We start from the raw sequence: 20,478 nt of genomic DNA on the forward strand, positions 1-20,478 counted from the left end.
AGCCCTATATCAAGTGGGAAAAAGAGAAAAATGAGAAAAAACAATAAGAAATATGAAACTCATCGAAGACAGTTATAACTAGTTAATGATTTGATGGTGTTACTTGTATATCTACACGATGTGATGAACAAATCCTGGGAAACATCAGGCCAACCGTTGTAAGTTAAGTTTGTTCCTGTTAGGTCCTTTCACAGTGCAAAATCGTAAGAAGGTTTTATGGTTCATATTACTGATTTGAAATTTCTTGCACACAACCTTAGAAAATGGGTCACCCCCACCACTTCAACAGAAAACATACCCATTTTTACTTCCTAATTTTCCCCCTATGAATGAAGTTTCCGGAAGGAATCAAGAAAGAAGAACAAAGGTGTTTTGGATTTACATGAATGGCATGTACTGAGCATGCAACTTATACAACAAATCCCTCCTCCAGTTTCTGTATAGTTACCAATTGTCTCATCCCAAAAGTTTAAGGTGATAATAATATTGACCTTAGATTTAACACTCACTCTCACGTGTCTGCCTAATTCCTTCTCAACATATAAGTAGGTTTAACACGTGAAATATTTAATTAAATATCATAAAGTGTAAAATAAAAGTTTGAACTCAAAAGATTTTGTTGTCATGTAAAATCACGGTTTATCCCAAATCTTAGTAATTTCAATATATTTTAACATAAAGTATAAGCTCGTGAAGAACAAAGGGTTGAGGAATTTAGTTTAATATAGGGTTTCTTTAAAGCTTCTTGTGGGATTCGGCAAGGTGATCATCTTTCACCTTATCCTTTTATTTTGTCGGAAGATGTGCTTTCTAGATTATTGGATTCTCAATTTAATTTGGATACCATTAAGGCTTATAACATTTCGAGCTCTTATTTGAGAATTTCGCATCTCTTCTATGCGGATGATTTATTGGTGTTCATGAGAGGTGACAAACGATCCTTGAGGGGTCTTTTAAATACTTCGAATACTTATGAAGTTGTTTCGGGGCAAAAGATTAATTCTGAAAAGTCAAGTTTGTTTTGCTAAAAAAAAATTAGCTATGCTAGAAAACAGAAGATGCTGGAAGTCTTGGGTTTTAGTGAAGGTAAGTTTCCTTGTACTTACCTTGGTATGCCGCTTTATTCTGGGAGACTTACAGTAGTTATGGTGAAATCAATTGTTGAGAAAATCAGGAAGAAAGTTGCTAGATAGAAGAGAAATCTTCTTTCTTCTGGTGGTAGATTGGTGCTACTGAAACATGTTCTTAATAGTGTGCCAGTTCATGTGCTATATGTGCTTAAAATTCCTTTGAAAGTATTTTCAGATATTCAACGTCTGTTTTCAGAATTTTTGTGGGGTTCTAAAGAGGGGAGAAAGAAAAAAGCTTGGATTTCATGGAGAAAAGTTTTCCAACCAGTTAATGAATGAGGTTTGGGGGTGAGATATCTTAAGGAAGTGCAAGAGATTGTTACTCAAATTTGCTTGGAAATTGGTGGGGAGTGATTCCCTTTGGGCTAATTTTTTCAAGAGCCGATATTTAAGTAATACATCTCTTTTAGAAGCTGCCCAGTCTCCTAGGGGCTCTAGTTTCTAGAAGAGTGTGCTTCATAGAGTTCTTTTAATCTTTAAACATGGCCTTTGGAAGATTAGGGAGGGTAAGGTTAACTTTTGGTTTGAACCTTGGCTCTCATCGGGTGTCCTAGCTGATCGAGTTCAAGAGATAGAGTTCCCTTTGCTTCAAATTTGTGATTTACTTTTTCCATGTGGGTGGAATATTTCTCGTCTTTCTTCTTTGGTTGGGGTGGATTTATGTAATGAAATTTTGCAATCTAATATTCGAATTCGCAAGGTTCAGATACTTTTATATGGACACATTCATCAGATGGTAGATTTTAGACAAAAGGGGCTTGGAATATCTTAAGGTTACATTCAAATACTCCCTATTGGGCAAAGTGGACTTGGTTTAGAGGTGTCCCTAGTAAAATCTCTTATATTGCTTGGAAATTCTAGAATCATGCGCTGTCTGTTGATGCTAACATTAAAAATATTAGTATTCACTTACCTTCCCACTGTAATTGTTGTGTGGAGAAAGGGGCTATTGAAACGGAAGATCATTTGTTTGGGAGTAGATTTTTGGCTGAGAAAATTTGGGAGTTTTTTTCCAAGCGGTTTGAGGTGAGATATAGGAGAGGCCAAAGTATTTATGATCGAGTTTCACTTTGGTGGTCAAAAGCGAAGGGTTCTTCTCAGCTAGGGATTGTGCGAGGCCTTGTTCTAACTATGATTATTTGGGGATTTTGGTTTTTCAGATGTAAAATTCGTATGGAGAAGGGTAAATTCACTTGGGAGCATATTGTGCCAGCTATTCAAATGAGGATTCAGAATATGTTTGTGGTTCCTATGAAGGTCAAGTCTTGTTCTGCAAATTCTGGATTATCGGGTGGTGGTGGTGTGGTTCGTGATCATTGTGGGAATTTACTTGCAGGTTTTTCTCATCACTACCAAACTCAATCTAATATTGTAGCTGAGTTTTGAGCTTTGAGAGATGGTCTCAAACTTTGTAAAAATTTGGGTATATCGGATATAATAGTTGAGACCGACTCGATGATGGTGCTTTCTTGGATTCAACATGGTGAATGTTCCCATTGGTACTTATGGGACTTTTGGGAAGAGATGATTGATCTTATTCAAAATCTCAATTGTTGCATTAGTCATGTTTTTAGAGAGTGTAATATGGCTGCAGATTTCTGTGCAAAAGAAGAAGTCCGCAATTCTTGTATGGATCTTCATGCTCATAGTCTTATTCCTAATAGACTTAAAGGTTTCTTGTGTCTTGACAAGTGTTCTTTACCTTATTTGAGGCTGAGAATTGCTTAGTGCACGTCCAGCGGGCTGGTGATCTTCATTCCACGTTTAGTCTTTTTTCCTGTTTCTTTACTGGAGCTATTTGGCTAGTTTCATTTCGGTTATGCAGGACTATGCAGGTTTTATGCATGTTGATACAGTTTCTCTTTACTGGGTTGTTTTATAGGCTGATTTATTTTGATTGTTTTAGATTTAATTGATTTGGTGTAGTGCTGAAACTTGTGAAACTTGTTTTGGTCTATTTAATATTGTATAGTGCTTGAACAGTTTTTATTATTTTGATGCATAGGTTTGGTTTTTTTTTTTTATTATTTAAATCCCCTAGGCATCCAATTTTATAATTACGGTATTCCTCCGTCATAAGTGAGAATTATTAATAAAGTTAGAGTATCGTCTTCTTTTAAAAAAAAAAAATCATCAAATCATTACAATTTTTTTAAATTCTCATACAAAATAAAATAAATAATTTAATTTTTTTAAATCTTAAAATAAAAATAATATTAAAAAATATATTTTAATAAAATTTTATTTAATTTTTAACTTTCTTCTCAATTTATTATAAACGTGATATCAGAAACTTCATATTTTCATTATTCTGCATTAATTGAGCTGCATGCAGTACGTACAAGCTGATCTGTAGTCAATTTTGTTGCAGGCTGGTAACTGGTTTGTCCAATGACTTCCATTTTTCATTTATTGTTGTAATTAATCTCAAGGGGCAGCAGGAGTTTTCATTATTTGGTGCTGTAATGAGAACATTTATGGCTAAATATTGACTTTTAAAGCCGTCAGGACTTCTTCCTCCAGCAGATATTATGCAAGATATTGAAATCTTGGCTGGACTGGCTATTAATTTTCAACGAATACCAATTTAATAACAATAATGAGTAACAAATTATTGAATAATAATATTATGTCTGACTGACTAACAATAATATTTTGTGGTATGTTGGTCTGAAATGGATAAATGCAATGGAAAAAGGCTCGAGAGTCTAAATTCAGATAGAGATCAATTCTAAATAAATAAAGTAGATTTTTCAATATTTATTATTTTTCATACGAATTTTTTAGACATCTTCAATATCTTAATATGCTGTCAAATTTAGATAAGAATTTGTTGATCCAAATACACAAATGGCCGGTGTTAGAAGGCAGTGGTGAGTAAATTAAGGAAGATTTACGATACATGATCTATCACCCTTTACTTTCTATATATAGAGCTAGCTACCACGTACGTACTTTGAGACAATATAGGCTGATCACTCTCATTGCCTGAACTCGGTGGCCGGAAATGGCAATTACCAACCAGATTGCAATGGCTTCCCTTTGCCTCAGTTTGCATGATGCTTGCAATGCTTGTAGCCTTGGGTATGTCTGAGCCCTCTTGGACATATGTGCACTCACCCACATCGACTCCGTCCCCTAAAACAGGCACTCAAGATGGTGACTCTGCTGCTGCTGCTCTCTATCCTGATCTTCTCACGGCAACAACATTATTGCTTGCGGCCTTGGCCTTCCTTTTGCCTCCCTGCCTCTCAGCTTTCTTGTGTTAGTTGGTTGAAAGCAGCAAGTATTAGGATCATGATCATGCAGTTGTGTTTGTGTTTGTGCCTCGTGCTGGTTTTGTCTACGGGAATCATCTTGGTTATTTCATGATTTGAATGCGTTAATTAGTTGAACTATTGTAATATGGGAATAATTCTGATCACAATATTATGGTATTCGCCATCCATGTAATTTGGTTTCTTCTTTAGAATTATAAGTTAATCGTTGTAAATGTTGTCTGAAACATCCTTAACCCTCTCTGAAAACATTAGGGGTCCACTTGTGGTTTTAACGTTTTAAAAAGTGTCCCTCCGAGAAAGGCCCGATTCAAAAAGTATTTCATCTCATCTTATTTTATATCATTATTATAATTTTTTTTTAATTTTCACTTAAAATATAATAAATAATTTAATTTTTTCAAATTTTCACTTAAAATATAATAAATAATTCAACTTTTTCAAATCTCTATTCAACTTTTTCAAATCTCATAATAATAATAATATTAAAAAATATATTCTAACAATATTTTTTTCAATTTTCTTCCTTCATCTCATATTTGAATCCAAATCAGCCCATTATGGTTTGATTAAAGCTGCGAACTTCAAATTCTGGAGAAGGATCCACTACCGAGTCGAACGATCTTGGGTCAAATCGAATTTTTATAAACGATTTCAGAAAATATTATAAAGAAATGAATAATAAAATATTTTCTAATCATTTAATTACCACGTTAAATATTATAAAAATTATGACAAAAAGGATGGTGTATAGCACTTCTCCTTAATAAATCATACGTCATTTGTTATTTTTTCCTCCGATCGAACACAATGTTACATATTTCGACTAGAAGTCCGAAAGCTAATTTTCTTTTCAAAATTGAAGTTGATACAATGATCTTTAATTCAAATTTTGACTCTACATTTCATCTTATTTTAATTAGAAATTTCATATGTTTCGTCCATTTATTTAGATAAGTCTGACCCACGTATAAGAGAACAATAAAATATAAATTTTAATTTTAAATTTACCAATTCAAATTATATTAAATTTTTTAATATAGTAGGAGCTAAATTGTGAGAGGAGCTTAAAAATTTGTGTGGAGGGTGCATTGTTTATTCCAACAAAGTAAAATGATTGATCTATTTATGATCTAAATAAAAGTTTTCAAAGCATGTGCACACGCACGTGCAAAGATACTCTTGGATACAGTTGGAACGCAGGAAAAGATGACAATGCAATTCATAACCAAGAAATGTATTGCTGAACAATCCTGCTTCTAGGAAAATGTCCCCGGGTTGCTTAAATTTGCAGTAATTCAGTTTTGATGGCTGCCTTTATAGGAAAGGTAGGCAAGTCCCCGAACGATTCCACCTAATGCTCCTGGCTCTTACTTCTTACCATGCATGCATGCATGCGAAGTGACCAAAGGATGCCTTCGAGAACAAGGAGTATTGCTGATGGTGCGTCTTCTTTCCCCCTTTTGCAGAATTATTTCTGAATATACTTGGAAGTGGAAGGTATACAAAGGGGCTTCCCACGTATGTTGTGAACATTCTCAAGCCAGAATAGAATGTAACACCAGCTATTTCAAACTACGTGCGAAAGATGAAAATAGCTATTTCAAACCGTAGGGCTTGTAGGCCAAGAGCCATGGCCTAAGTACGCCATATGAACTCAATACATTGATATTTCCAAAATACAAGTAAACAGCAAGAGAGAGAGAGCATTTCATTGCATTGAACTCGATTAATGAGTGACAGTAATACACAGGAAAATTTTGACAAGAACGTCCAAATGTGGCGTTCATTACTCGAGCAAAGGTAAATGCACCTCACAGGCCCAACTAAATCCTACTCCGACAGTTTCTCTATCTTACAAAAAGAAGAGGAAAATGAGTAAATCAGAATTAAATAACAACCCAACAGCTCAAGGAGCCAGATATAGGCTAAAGCAAGATATCCTAATCCCCAGGTAATGGCAGCTCAGTATCTTGATCTCATCTATTAACAGAGCAGTCACAAGAAAATGATAATCTTGCTGCAATGTATGTCTTGATTTTCTTGTATCCAACTTAATAAGAGAACTCGTGACCTCGAAGTGAAATGTACTTCTTGACCCAGATGGCAATGTCCTCGGCACATGCCTGAGCCTGTGGAGTCTTGAGAAGCATGTCAAGGGTCGCAAATTCATGAACTGCATCCTTGTACTCGAGAACGGGAGCATCTACATTTACCTTCCGAAGCTCCTCTGAGTAAGCAATGGCCCGATCTCTCATCCAATCAAGTTCTGCCACCACTGTCAACGTTGGAGGCATGAGCCTTAAAGGAGGCCCCCGTCCTGGGATAAGAGGGTTGGCAGCTGGGTGGTCAAGATTAAACTCCTCCTCTGGTAAGAATAGTTTCCACGCAAGTATGCACATTGCCTTGTCATAGAAATAGGAATTTGCTAACTTTATCTCAGAATGCGTGGGGACACTTCCAATGAAGAATGGGTACATTAAAACCCGAGCCACCACTTTGACAGGATCAACAAGCCTGCCTGCCTCAACAGCTTTCCGAGCAACATAATCAGCGATGTTTGCACCGCAGCTCACACCAAGGAGAACACATCTGTTTTCAACAAATGAAAATGGCTTAGAGATTTGATGAACGGCATTCAAGATCTTCTGAGATGGTGGGTTTCTATATGATTACCTTTTATTTACATAATCAGCATTAGAAGTTAATTTTATGGATGCTACCTTATGTGGCTATACCTAAAGCTGGCAATATATCACATCTGCAGAATATCAAACAACCCGTATACCTGGGCTTTTGCCTATTCTTATGATCAATAAAATTTTGTTTACCAATAAAAAAATAATATCAAACAAATCCTCCTTTTCCAGGGGCATAACTACTGAATCCACCTTAGTCATTTGTATTAATTATGCATCTCAGTAATTGTCAGAGGGGTCCAAAACGAGGAAGAAAGATTGAGTATATGGCAACGAACCATACATTATATCTTCAACAAAACAGAAGCAATCCAGAAATTCACCAGCTTAATCATTTGAAGTTACAAGACATGAGTACAAGAATCTAAATAATACCCAATCCTTTAAAATGGCCTTTCTTTAGCAGTTGCCAGATATTTTCAGTTTGATTAAGTTGCAATTTTCCATCTCCTGTCTAAATGAACGGTAAACCAAATCACTAGGGCAATGCAATAGAATGTGCGAAGGCCTTGATATAGAAACCAAGTATGTTTTCGGAGTTGTATTCTACGATTTTACCTTTTATGATTGACACAACAAAGCAATAACTTCAAGCGAGCAGAAAAAAAATCATATACCTTAAAATGTTCAAGGGAAAAAGATCTCTTATGTTATTAATATTTCTCTCAAGAACATTTCAAACAATTGGTCATCCAACCAACTAGTCAACCCACAAGTTGGAAAGCTAAATAAGTAATCCCACTGCAGATATGCATAACTTATAATGCCCCAACTGCCACCATTGGCCCAAGTTGTCACATTAGCAACAAACCAAATAGTCTTGCATCAACCAATCCACACCAGAAGTCAAGGAGCTCAGATCTATCGCATTACAATTAGATACCAAACTAATCCTTCAGAACAACCAATCTAGTCTTTGCAGAAACAATATCTTTTTTTGATACGTAAATAAGGTATATTACTCCAAGAATAGGCCTAGCCCAGTAATGATATCCACAAGTAGTGCCTATGCCAGCAGGCACAATTTCCAACACAACAATTACAAATATCAAAGTTCAAGATGATCAGCTTGAAACATGAGTAATCGGCAAGTGAATCCAACAAGCTCCAAAAATATAATGAGGAGCCTCACAATCTAGTATATGAGGATATTGGAAAAACAAAAACAGAAAATTGTTGTAACTTCGGACAGAAGCAAGCCAATAGGTTCTTCTGAAACAAAAGCCAAAGACAAATCATCCCTAAAGATTCCCACATCCCTTTCCTCCCAACTGCCCCAAATAAAAGCAAGAAAGCAATTGTTTTCACGGTGCTCGGCTTTCAACTCAATGACATTGTTAAGAGCAAGGGTGGTGTTCCATTGATTAACCCAAGAAAGTCCCATAATATAAGAGAGGTAACAATAAATTTTTCATAAGCACAACTTATTGCATCTGAACAAGCAACTACGTGTTCTCCTTTAATCTTTACAGTCATAGAATATGTCAAACAGAACGAGAAGGCATTACAAAAAAAATAAGCTTTGTATGATTCCTTCAACTAATGTTTAGACTAACTCCCACTGGTGCATGGTAGCCTGTGTCAGTGATAGACTAAAACAAACCAGCTAGCAAAACAGACCCAAATGAGACATCCATCCTCGAGAAAGAACAATATCATAAACACTATCATAAAACTCATATTCAATTTGTATCACCTTTTTCTTGAATGATTAAATATCCTATTTTAAGCATGGGTAACGAAATTTCACTGATGTGGTTCATTCAACAAACCTATATGACAGTTACGACTTCTTTATCAATTTCACTCACATTCATTTAAAGTTTACAACCACTCCCAACCTGCAATTTACACGAGCAACACTTGTAAACTTCTTAACTTGTATATTCTACCACGCAATAAAGATCGCATCTTGTACCGAATTAATTTCAATTGTCATAAGCAAACCACAACACAAATTCACCAATCATATTAATTTCTGAACAATGTCACACAGAAATGTAAGCATTCTAGAAAAGCACAATGAGATTGACATTGATACCTCGATGGATCTGCGTGCGCTGCCAACCATGGCTCCACCATTGACGCCCCGAAAGTGTCCACAATCTGAGACTTCTTAAACTCGCCGCCTCTGCCGCCGCCGGCACCACTGCCACGCGCATTCCCCATCGACTTACTACACTCAGCCAAATTTGCCTGCTTCCCCAGCCAATTCAATACCTTCAGTCCATCTTCAAACGCAGCCGGGTAGCGATTCTCAGGCGCAAGCCGGTAGCCCACCGCCACAACGATCACGTCGCATAGCTTTGCGATTCTTCGGCAAAAAAAATCGTTGGCCACAGAGTCATTGCTCCCACTGACCCATCCGCCACCGTGAAATTGCAACATCACCGGCAGTTTTCGGCGACTCTCCGGCGACGGAGAGTACCCTCTGTAGACTCCTCCCACAGAACTCGATATCAAATTCAAACCGTCCGTGCCATCGGCGGGACCGTTGCAGCTATTCCTTCTAGAATCTTCCTTAGGGTTGCTGGGGATGTTGGGAGGGCCGTAGCTGTTCCGGCGAGAATGATAGGGAGAATTGGAGGACTCAAGTGGGGGGGAACTGGATCCGGAATCTGGATCGGAATCGGATCCGGGTGGTTTGGTTCTTGGGAGACGGGGTTTGGGTCTGGGAGGGTGGTGGTGGGGTTTGGAGTCTGTTTCGGGTGGGTATAAAGCGGAATCAGGGAGGAATATCCGTATTGAGAGGGAAGTGAAGGGGTCTATGTGGATGTCCTTGGTGGCGACACCGTCGGTGAAGAAAGGTTTGGCGGCGGCGACGGTCTCATCAGGACGGGAGGTTACACCGAAGGGGCTGGATTCGTCGGGCGGTGACTGGATCCGATTCTGCAACCGGTGCTTCAAGAGGAACTTGAAGAAGACGCTATAGAGCTTCACAGCTACGCTTGGCATTTCTAACAAAAACACGCTCTTTCTCTATCTCTGCGATTGTTCAGATACAAAATTCAAATCATGAATAAATTCATAGCCAATACAGAATTATGAAATATCGGCTCATCCTACCGTTCTCCAAAGGGGGATCACATCACATGAGACAGGTTTTGTAATTAAAGATTGCTTGAACCTAGCAAGCGCTTCAATGGCGTGGAGAGAGAGAGAGAGAGAGAGAGAGGAGGGAGAGAGGCTTTCTTCTTTAAAGGTGCGTGATGGGTTTGGCCATACATGCAACTTTACGCTGTAGTATTTGGCTTTTAAATATATTTTATTTTTTGGTTTTCCGTGATGTGTCGGGGGCTTCTTTTAATTGGCCTGAATCTTATATGGTGAATTTACGTGCAACCATACAATCCTCTGTTGAATAGTAGCTTAAGCCCACCCATGACCCAACAGATTTTTATGTTTGGGTGACAAGTCTGCATTACAACAATGACACTAAAACCCATTTCAAAAATTTGATCCCATAATTCAGATCTTAACTACTTATTTATTATTAAAATGATGACATGTCTTATTTTGAAAAATATAAAAAATATTTTTATATTTATTATTAAAATGATAACATTTTTATTGCAATCTTTAATTGTGTTTAATTAGTCATGTAATGTATTATGTATCAAAAATTTTATATGCAGTCATTTTTACGTATTTTATTAATGTGATTGGTTGCGTCATTTTTTTTAATATAAAATAATTATTTTAACCAATTATATCAATAAAATGTGTTAAAAATATGCAAAAATAATTATATATAATTAGAAACATCGTCAGTTCATACCATATTCAGCTAATCTTTAGAATACGGAAAATGAAATTGAGTTTATTGAATAATTCCAACCATCCGCAGATTTTTCAATAACGTGCGTCGATTGGATCAAATTAGACAGCGATGTAATCTAGAAGTTCATCAGCAGTCTTAGCTACCTCATCAATTAACGTTGTTGATACAAAGAAGAAAAATAATGGATTATGCGAAGAGAAGGAAGGAAAAAGATTGAAAATGGGGGAAACCGATGGATGCTGTAATTCATATTAATGGCTACAAAACTCTTCATCTTTAAACAAATATTATGTCAAGCAATAGAACACTCGTAAAAAACAACACAAAGTTTTGATGATACATAATAATAAATCAGAAGATCGAGCCTACTTCCATTGAATCAAATTCACAAAAACAAAAATGTAGCTTATACAAGTCAAATTCGAACTAATCCTTATCCTTTCCCACCTACTTTGCAGGCTAAAGCTTCAATGCCAACGTGATTTGCAGCACCCATTTGCTTGCTTTGTCCATCCCAATTGAATATATACAATCCAGGCGTGTTAAACCAAAATGCAGCAACTCTGTAACCCCATGCAATGGCATCCTTGACTTTGTGGGTCAATCACCTGATAAATCAAACAATTCAGAATCAGAGCAACCAAGGAACTAGTAACATTTTTTTTTCCCATATGACTTAAATAGCAATGTCTGTTCATAGTCAGCATACCAATTTAAGTTTCAAACCACTATAATCGACTGCAGAAATAACCCTCTAGCCAGAAGGTGCACGATTGACTTTTTTGGAAGAGACGAGCACTGGTTCTTTGACGGAAGCCTTCATTGAAGCCATCTCTTCTAAGCGTTTCCAAGTGGCTTCACGTTTCGACTTAACTTCCTTATCTTGTGCCTCATCTTCCTGAAACTTGAGCAAGCACTCCTCAAAAAGCTCAGGGTCAGCATCTGAGAAAATTTTACGAACATTTAGTGTCAAGTTCTGTACGGCCAGGTTCCAGTGGCTTCTTGAATTTTTCTCCAACGCAGGGAAGATAATTGGCAGTATGATATTGCAGTTCTGTCTGATCAGGTTCTCAATGTGATCATTGTTCCATAAGAACAAAGCCCTCTCTGCCACCTGCAAAAAGAGGATCAATTAAATGAGAAAGAGGATAGCACACAAACTTGAACGTGAGTAGATATAGTTAATAATTCCAATAAACCCAGAACATAAGAATATCTCAACATAGTTGTATGGACCTTATTAAGTTGGTGCAATTGGATACCAGTACCATTGCCGCAATCCAGTTACAGCACCATACCGCCACTGGTTCCTTGTTGCAACTGCAACAATACTGGCATCCCACAACCCTAAGACTAGCCCCGTAATCACAGTCTAGTTACCGGGACCATTTCCACCAACCAACATCACTGCCACTTGTTGTTAACCACCCCCAGAATCCAGCAATGCCTTAGACTGGACTAATATGGCTATTTATACTATGTCCATACATGGACAAACCACTTTTACGGCAATAAAGACGTGAAATAATTACTGTGGATATCCACCTTACGCATATTCCTCAATTCAATCACCCAATATCTCTGGTTCATCACCATGCGTGCACATGCAATGGGGATATTGTAGAAATCCTCCCTCAATGAATATCTATCTATCTAGCAAACCCCGAGTCTCAAAGCTTCATATTCAGATATGTGCCACATGTTCAAGAGTCGCCACTAAATGTGACCTTTCTAGGAATCCTAAGACTAAAAACAACGTTGCTCTCAGAAAAATTAATTAACAGATTTTATAATCAGTTTTATGACAAACTTCATAATATGTATGTGCACGACAGCAAAAACATGGAATTCCAAAAATGATCGATAATTTTCAAACTCCTTGAACAATCCCCTTTTTTTTTTTTTTTCCTCAGTCAAACACCTTGAACAATAATGAAATTTGAAAGCTAGGCTAAGGGTCCATTTAGCAACACAATTGTTCTAAAGTATTCTAGAAATTTCATTCCCAAAGATCACTCAAACACAACAATTTCAATTCAAATCTTCAACTTTTTCATCTAATCATTACAACTTTCCCAAACTCCTAAACAAAACACAAAAAACAATATTCAAACAAGGGCGATGCTACAGTCACCGTTCATATTTACCATTTTCTTTTACCGTTTTACGTGGCATGCCACGTATTTTTTTTAAAAAAAAAGGGCAAAGCTGGTATCCCGCCCATCATCTTCTCCCGCGGCTCCTCATTTCTTCTTCAGAAGTAAAAAATCTCCAACTCCCGACGTAAGCAGAAAAATTCGGATCATTTTGGGCAAAAACTCAGCCTAGTAAAGGAAACCAGGTACTTTGCCACCAACATTCTTTCTCCTAGCGTCTTTTATTATAACCAATATTAAAAAACTGTCTAGAGGGATCAACCTTGCAGTCCAGCCTTCAATCTCTTTGAGGCCTACATCAAAACGAGGACTAATAACGCCACAATTTTACCAGACTTGGGGTCGTCAACATACTCAAACTCTCCAATGTGACCATGCTTCTGCATAATGAGGAGGAATTTGATTATCACTTTTGAGGATGGCTTGATCATGACCTGGCGTTTCCCACGCTTCTCAGCATTGTACATGCTCTTAAGAACATCATTCAAAACACTAACTCGCACCATTGTTACATATAGGAAGCTTTCTCATACGTCAGCGGAAGACGAGGTGGGTGGAATGGGTTTCTCCGTAGGCTTATGCTAAGATAACAGACCACATGAAATGCGAATAAGGTGGGCGGAATGGGTTTCTCTGTAGGCTTATGCGAAGACGAAGACCACGTGAAATGCGAAGGTGGGCAGAATGGGTTTCTCTGAAGATGAAATGCGAAGTTGAAATGGGTTTCTCTGAAGATGAAATGCAAAGTCAAAATGGGTTTCTTTGGCTTTTTGACAAAGCTTGAAGACTACGAAATGGAGGGACAATATGCGAAGTCTAAATGGGTCTCGAAATGGATTTTTCTGGCTTTTTGACGAAGCTTGAAGATGATGAAATGGAGAGACAATACAGGTAACTGTAGCATTATTTTTATTATGTCTAAAACATACAACGTGGGCATGCCATGTACAGCGGGAAGTGGGAGTGGGACAATACGAGCGGTGGGCGTAGCATTATTCTTCAAACAATTATATTCAAACAATTTTTTAACTTTATAATATTTTTATTCAACTTTTTCTCTCTCCTTTCCCAAAACCCAATAAAACATCTTAACTCAAATCATTTCACTATTATTCACAGATATACTGAGATATTTAAGTATCCAAATGGGCCCTAAATCTCCCACAGATTTTTTTTAATAGCATTTTAGCCTAGAAGCATCCCACTGCTTTACCACCTCAGCTAAGGCCAGTAAAACCCCCAGAAACTCCTTACACACAAAAAAAAAATCTATCAGGGCAATGAGAGAGAGAGAGAGCCAAATAGCACAAGCATTTCCACCTCATCAAACTTCTCTATCAATTTCAAATATAAATTTTATTTGGCAACTGCCTGGAGCCAACTTAAGATTGAAGAGGGTATTGACATTTTTTTTTTTTTTTTTTTGTGGGACCTGAGGAGCGAGGATAATGAAAATATATATTACAACCCATTCTTTTTTTTAATTCTTATTAGTCAATTATAACATTTGTATGACGTTCTATGATTTGCTTAATCTATGATTGTCTACAAATTTCAGATTCGTATAATGACTATTAAATTATTTTATACCAGTCTACCAATGCTAAGACTAACAAAGAGTAGCATATGGAGCAAATCCTTGCACTTAGTGCATGTTTGGGTTTGAGTTTGGAGGCTTAAAAAGTGCTTTTAAAGGCCTAAAAGCACTTTTTTTTTTTTTTTGGGGGGGGGGGATTATGTTTGGTAAATTTATAAAAAGTGCTTTAAGCACCTAAAAAAAACATGAAAATCCACTTTTTAAAAAAGCACCAATGACTCGTATTTTTCTGATGCCTTCGAGAAACAGCAAGCTATAGCTTGATATCTTGGAAGCTTCGATCCTACTGGAGAGGTCCAGTCAAAGAAAGCAACAACTTCAGCACCAAAACAAGAAGACATTAACCTACCCGATACAAATCCAAACCCTAAAGACTACCAAACCTGCCGTGACCTTCCACCCACACTTGCCGGCGAGTGCCACTTCACCACCAGCACAGACAAGGGCAACAGGCCCCGGTGACCTGGACTTTTGCAAGGGTCTATTTCTGCCGTCTTTCAGAGTGCTCTGGTGGTCGTGCTGCTGACATAGAAAGTCTCGCCGACTTCAGGCGAGGCTAATAGGAGTACTCCGGTGTCGATCTGCTGGTGTTTTCGTATATCCTAAAGGGCTACTGCGACCCCAACCGCCACATCCCTCCATTCCCTTTAGCTGGCGAGTGACACCTCAGTCATAGACAAGGCCGACGGACCACGACAACTTCGCTAAGGGCCGTTCGGAGTTGTTCATCCCTCCGGTGAACTGTATTTTTGCAAGGGAGTTTTCTGCAGTCTCTGTTGACACAGAAAGAATCGCCGGATTCCAGCGAGTCAAGCACTCAAGTGTCCAGATTAGCCTGTCCTGTGAGCCCTATCAGCAGTTCATTTAGCAGATTTTTATCTGCCTCAAATCTGCCTCCCAAAGCTTTTTGCATAAATACTCGACAGAATGAAGCCCTTCAGCTTGGGAAGTCCCTGCATCTGAAGTCGAAGGTTTGATACCATTATGGGTCAGCTGGTGCGCTTTTGGGCGAATCAAAGTCTTTTGAGTTTTTGCCAGAAACATAGAGGTCTTCATTAAAAATTGTGGAGAGAAGCGGAAGGGTTTGGAGATTTGTAGTGACGGGTCGTAGTGGTATAGAATGGCTGATGGCTACGATGGAAGCAGTATTACAAGCGGAGAGAAATTTGGGTTTCACAAAACACTTGTGCGAAGGAAACAGAGCATTCATGGTTCAACAATGCTCCAACGAGCATGGTAGGTATCTAACTATCACCGAATATGGTGGAGGCCGGCGGAGTGTTGTAGTCAGTCCTAAAGGGTATGAAGGTATGGGTTGGGAGAAGTTTGCTGCGAAATTACGCAGAGCTGCAGATATGTGTTTTGCTAATGGGTCAAGGAAAGAAAACCAGAAGAAGAATGAGAACATCAACTTGGAGGTGAATCATAAAGACCCAAGTACATCCACAGTAGCGGGGCGATCATATGCGGCAGCTCTAAATGCGGGTCATGCTTCGGGGGTTCAGAGTGAGGGGGGTCTGCAAATCAAGTCTCAGAACCAGCTTGTCGCAATACACAATTCTTCAAAGGAGATGGAAACCCAACTTGTCAAGTTGAAGGCAACGATAGCTTTCTTGTCTATGAAAATAGACCTGCTTTCAGCTGGAGGCAACAAGCTTGTAAGAAACAAGACTAAGATAGGCCCGAATCCTTTAAACTCAAATAAAAGAAAACGGAAAATCGGATTCAGCCTTGTCCCTATAACCAAATCTAGGAGGGTATGGCGGGTCAAAAGGAAATCTGGGTTATTGTTATTTATAAGGTTCCAATAAGACTCCAATTGTATCATTGACTAGTCCTTTTAGAGTATAGGCCATGTGGTTTGGAGCTTCCATTGGGGCGTTACATGAATACTGTGTCTGAGGATAATGTTGCTCCCTTGGTCTCTCTTCATCCAATAGCGGATTGGATTACCTAAAGTTAACGAGATTCAGCAGTTCGTTGGAATTTCACATGGAGGATGTGAAGATCAATTTAAAGAACTAATCACTGCGATTGAGGCAAGCCACGCGCTTAAACCAAATCAAGTTTCAAGAAAAACAGGGAGTTACAACATCTTTCTTGGGCAATCAACTACAACATTAAGGGTGGTCGTTCAACTAAAGGGAGGTCATTGTGAAGACGGGTAACAAGGGATTGGGGTTGGGTTTTCAGGTAGAGTTTTAATTCTACGGGAAACAAGGAGTTGGGATTGAGCTTGGTGTATTTTGGGTTGTTTTTCACGGGCTTTGGATCATTATGGGCTTTCTAATATGGGCAAGTGTTTTCTTGTATACATTTAGTGTACTTGGTTACTATTTATATATATATAATATTTTTACTTATAAAAAAAAAAAAAAACATCGCAACTAACTTGAAAAGTGCTTTAGGTGCATGTTTACCAAACAATAAATTACTTTTTAATAGAACTTTTTAGTAAAGCTCTACAATTAAAAGCACTACAATCCCAAACAGGCACTTAAAATGACAGTGCCAGCTTAAAGACTTGTTACATAACGTCCACCATAGAAGCATGTTGTCAGTTCAGAAATTTAGAACGGGAAAGAGTTACTAACAAATAGAAACTGAAGGAACTGGTAAAAAACCGACCTGAAAATGTGAACTGCTCAAACAACGACCAACTTGGCGGAACAAGGGTACCATACAGCGCTGGAACTCAGCAGGCTGAGTTGCTTCTAAAACTTCCTCCAGCTCACCTAAGAACATGACCTCCTTAGAACTATTTGTAATTGGCCAATACTTTAGTAGTCCCCGTATAATAGTATCAGCAAGCTTGCAGTCTTTCTCCACAAATTGGGTTATGCAGTAAGATAATTGCTGGTGGTACATTGGTATGCATTTTGGTTTATGAAGAGGAATAAGTGCTCGAACAAGAAAGAGCTTGTGCTCTTCTTTCAGTGGCAGAGCAAACCCATTGATTATACTACCCAGAATCTCCAGCAGCTCTGCAATCCCATTATGCTTCTCAGTCTCAAAAATAAAACGAAAGAAGATGTGGTTGATTGATTTCCTGATGAATGGTCGGTGAACCATAAATTTCCCATAAATACGGTGCAGAACTGTTTTCAAGTAATCTCTCTCTCTGGGGTCCTCCGAATCAAAAAGATCTAACAGCCTGAGAACAAATGAGTGATCAACATACCGCTTGGCCAACTTCGCATCCGTCTCAGGTGAAGACACAAACCTCAAAAGGAATTCATAAACACCTTGCAAGTGAGGCCATGCAGGGTCCATTGATGGTTCCTCCTCTTCCAAATCAAATGCTTCCAAGACTTTATTCTCACGGGGTGGAGAAGTGAGAGTTCTAAACAAATTTATGGATACCATCTTTACCATCTCTTGCATAACTGTTTCAGAGAACTTCCCATTCGCAGAAGCAACATAATCCACAAGTTCAACCAATGTCTGTCGCTTGATGTCCTTTTCTTTAAGGTCCTTCGTTGGATCAGAAAAGTCAAACAGAACACAGCATAAGTTGAGCTTTCTAATAAACAAGTTCTGCTTCTCAGTATTCGGAACATCTTTAAAACCAGGCAAAGCCTCATACGGGGAACCTGCCAAATTCCCATTCGGCTTTAAATTCACAGCTTGCATAAGCTTACCGCCATGATTTAATCCTATATTTGACGAATCAAATCCTGAGAAAGATGGAATGCCTGGGTTCGCATAAAGATTGCTTGCTGAATCACTGCTTCTGGAACTGGTAGAAGCATTTGAAGATGAGGTAGAGATTCCCCCTCCTTCACGATGTTCAGCTGACTTAGAGGACTTGCGTGGAAGCTTATTAAGTAACTGTTTGATCATAACTTATGTTGGAAAATTTAAAAAAGCCTCCCTCTTGTTTAAGAACCCAATATGGAAAAATAAAAGCTCCCTTCTGCAGTTGGAGAACCCAATACTTGTCGAAAACTATCCAAAGCAAAACACAGCATCAATTATAGAGAGAACAGACCAATCTCGATCGAGCAATATATTAAACCAAATTCAAGCCGGAGCTAGCACTCCGCACGTCCATTGAAGAGATAATCAGCCTCATAAGTTTGTCAATCTTTTTCTTGATTTTGAAAATGGTCCAACCGAAACGAGGGAAATCTGGAATAGAAACATCAAACCCACTTTACGCGATAAGAAATTAGTGCTACAGAGACATCCCAAGCTTAGAATCACACGGCGTACACAAATTCCCAATTCTAATAAACTAATTACAACAAAAACACTAGCTAGATTTCCTCATTTCAATAAAGTGAAATGGGATATTTTCCCTGGTTACACCGAGAGAAATGTGACCTTTGGAATTATTATGAAAAATCCAGATGAAGAAAACCAATTTAAACCAAGCAAACAATAAAAATGAACAAGTCATGCGATTAATCCTCAGAAACTTTGACTTCTCTGATCAACCAACTTGTAAGGGAAAGCGATAATGAATATTCACCTCTTTTCCTCTCCCTCTCTTTTCTTCAGCTTTCCCAAGATGTGCATGCTATTCAGCTCGATCGATTAGAATTGAGATCTGGGTATGATCTAGAAAACCAAGATAGCATTCTCCATTAAAAAGTAACCTTAAAAAAGAGAAGACAAATTACGAAAAACATTAAATTCGGAGTTGTAAACGCAAAAATGAGAACCAGAAAAGAGAAAGAAATCGGATCAAAAAAAGAAAAAGAAAAAAAAGGGGAAGCAAACCACAATAATCTAAAGAGGATTGTTCCTCCATACTCACAGAGAAAGTACAGCTACTCCTTTCAGAGGGTGAGAGAGATAGAATCCAAAAAAAATAGAAAAAGTGGTCTTAAAGAACAGAAATCTCTGGCTGTTGTTGTTGGTGGCGTTGTATTTTTGTTGTAGCCAAAATTATTGCTGTTGATATTTCCTTTTTCTATCGTCTTTCTCACTTTTTCCTCTCAACTTTCTCGGCAATATCTTACCCATCAAGACCGTCCCTAATCGTGTTCTCTTTTTTAACTTTCTCTAGGATCAGATACCTTATGTGACTAAAACAACCCCCAATAACTTCCTACAGGAGCGCCACTGGAGCGAAAGAAAAAAGGTTAAAACCGTACTTACAATTTAACAACAACAAAAAAAAAATAGAAACTAACCACGCGCCACTCTAGTGGGCGTGGCTTTTGTCAATCCATCGTCACTGCTAGGTTACAGAGTACGAAATTCCACTTCAGACTTCAAAGACCTCTCTACCCTACAAACTACAAAGCACGCGCCAAGAGTCTGAGACTGTAGAAGTAATTACCACAAAATTATAAATTTTACAAATTTGGGGGACAAGGGGGTTGGTTTTGAGTAGATTTTTAACTTGCAAGTATGATTAGAGTCTTGAATTCTAGTCAATGATCATTATTCTTCGTGTTATATCCTATCTGAATATAAGGAATTATGATTCTATTATGATTCGAATATTTTAATTTCATTGAAATTCGGGCATTTTAAAAAATAATTTATTATTTTGTGCAGACTAACAATGAGATTTTACAAACTTTTTTCATTTAAATTGTCAGAATTCCATTCGGGTTGAGATAATTTAATTATAGCGATACAAATCTATAACAATTAATTCGTTTGGATAACAAGATGAAATAAGATATTTGTAGATGAATTAAATAAAATATTATTAGAATATTATTATTATTTTAAGATTTGAAATTTTTGAATTATTTATTATATTTTATATAAAAATTTAAAAAATCTGTAATGATGAAATGAGATGACTTCTCTATATAAACAAGCCCTTTGAAAAAACTGTAAGGAAGAAAGTTTTGATATAATCAAGTGATATCGAG

At 37.7% G+C, this 20,478-nt stretch overlaps 2 protein-coding genes across 3 annotated transcripts; both read right to left on the reverse strand.

Moving 5' to 3' along the window:
- Positions 1–6,106: 6,106 nt before the first annotated feature.
- Positions 6,107–10,334, reverse strand: LOC108986232 (probable carboxylesterase 11). The gene is made up of 3 exons (XM_018958788.2): positions 10,174–10,334; positions 9,149–10,092; positions 6,107–7,000 (listed from the first exon to the last, which is right to left on the reverse strand). The coding sequence occupies exons 2-3, from the start codon at positions 10,060–10,062 to the stop codon at positions 6,463–6,465; spliced, it is 1,452 nt and encodes a 483-aa protein (XP_018814333.1). The 5' UTR covers positions 10,063–10,092; positions 10,174–10,334; the 3' UTR covers positions 6,107–6,462.
- Positions 10,335–11,108: 774 nt separating this feature from the next.
- LOC108986228 (serine/threonine protein phosphatase 2A 57 kDa regulatory subunit B' theta isoform-like) lies at positions 11,109–19,610 on the reverse strand. 2 transcript variants are annotated; one of them, XM_018958784.2, is made up of 5 exons: positions 19,404–19,610; positions 19,116–19,204; positions 17,270–18,772; positions 11,598–12,002; positions 11,109–11,496 (listed from the first exon to the last, which is right to left on the reverse strand). In XM_018958784.2, exons 3-4 carry the CDS (start codon positions 18,482–18,484, stop codon positions 11,643–11,645), a joined length of 1,575 nt encoding a protein of 524 aa, XP_018814329.1. In that variant the 5' UTR covers positions 18,485–18,772; positions 19,116–19,204; positions 19,404–19,610; the 3' UTR covers positions 11,109–11,496; positions 11,598–11,642. The 2 variants fall into 2 exon arrangements, with proteins under 2 accessions (XP_018814329.1, XP_018814328.1); XM_018958783.2 differs by having other exon boundaries at positions 19,116–19,242.
- Between the last annotated feature and the right edge of the window lie 868 nt (positions 19,611–20,478).

This window comes from Juglans regia, chromosome 10, assembly GCF_001411555.2.
Source record: "Juglans regia cultivar Chandler chromosome 10, Walnut 2.0, whole genome shotgun sequence".
Classification (NCBI taxonomy): domain Eukaryota; kingdom Viridiplantae; phylum Streptophyta; class Magnoliopsida; order Fagales; family Juglandaceae; genus Juglans; species Juglans regia.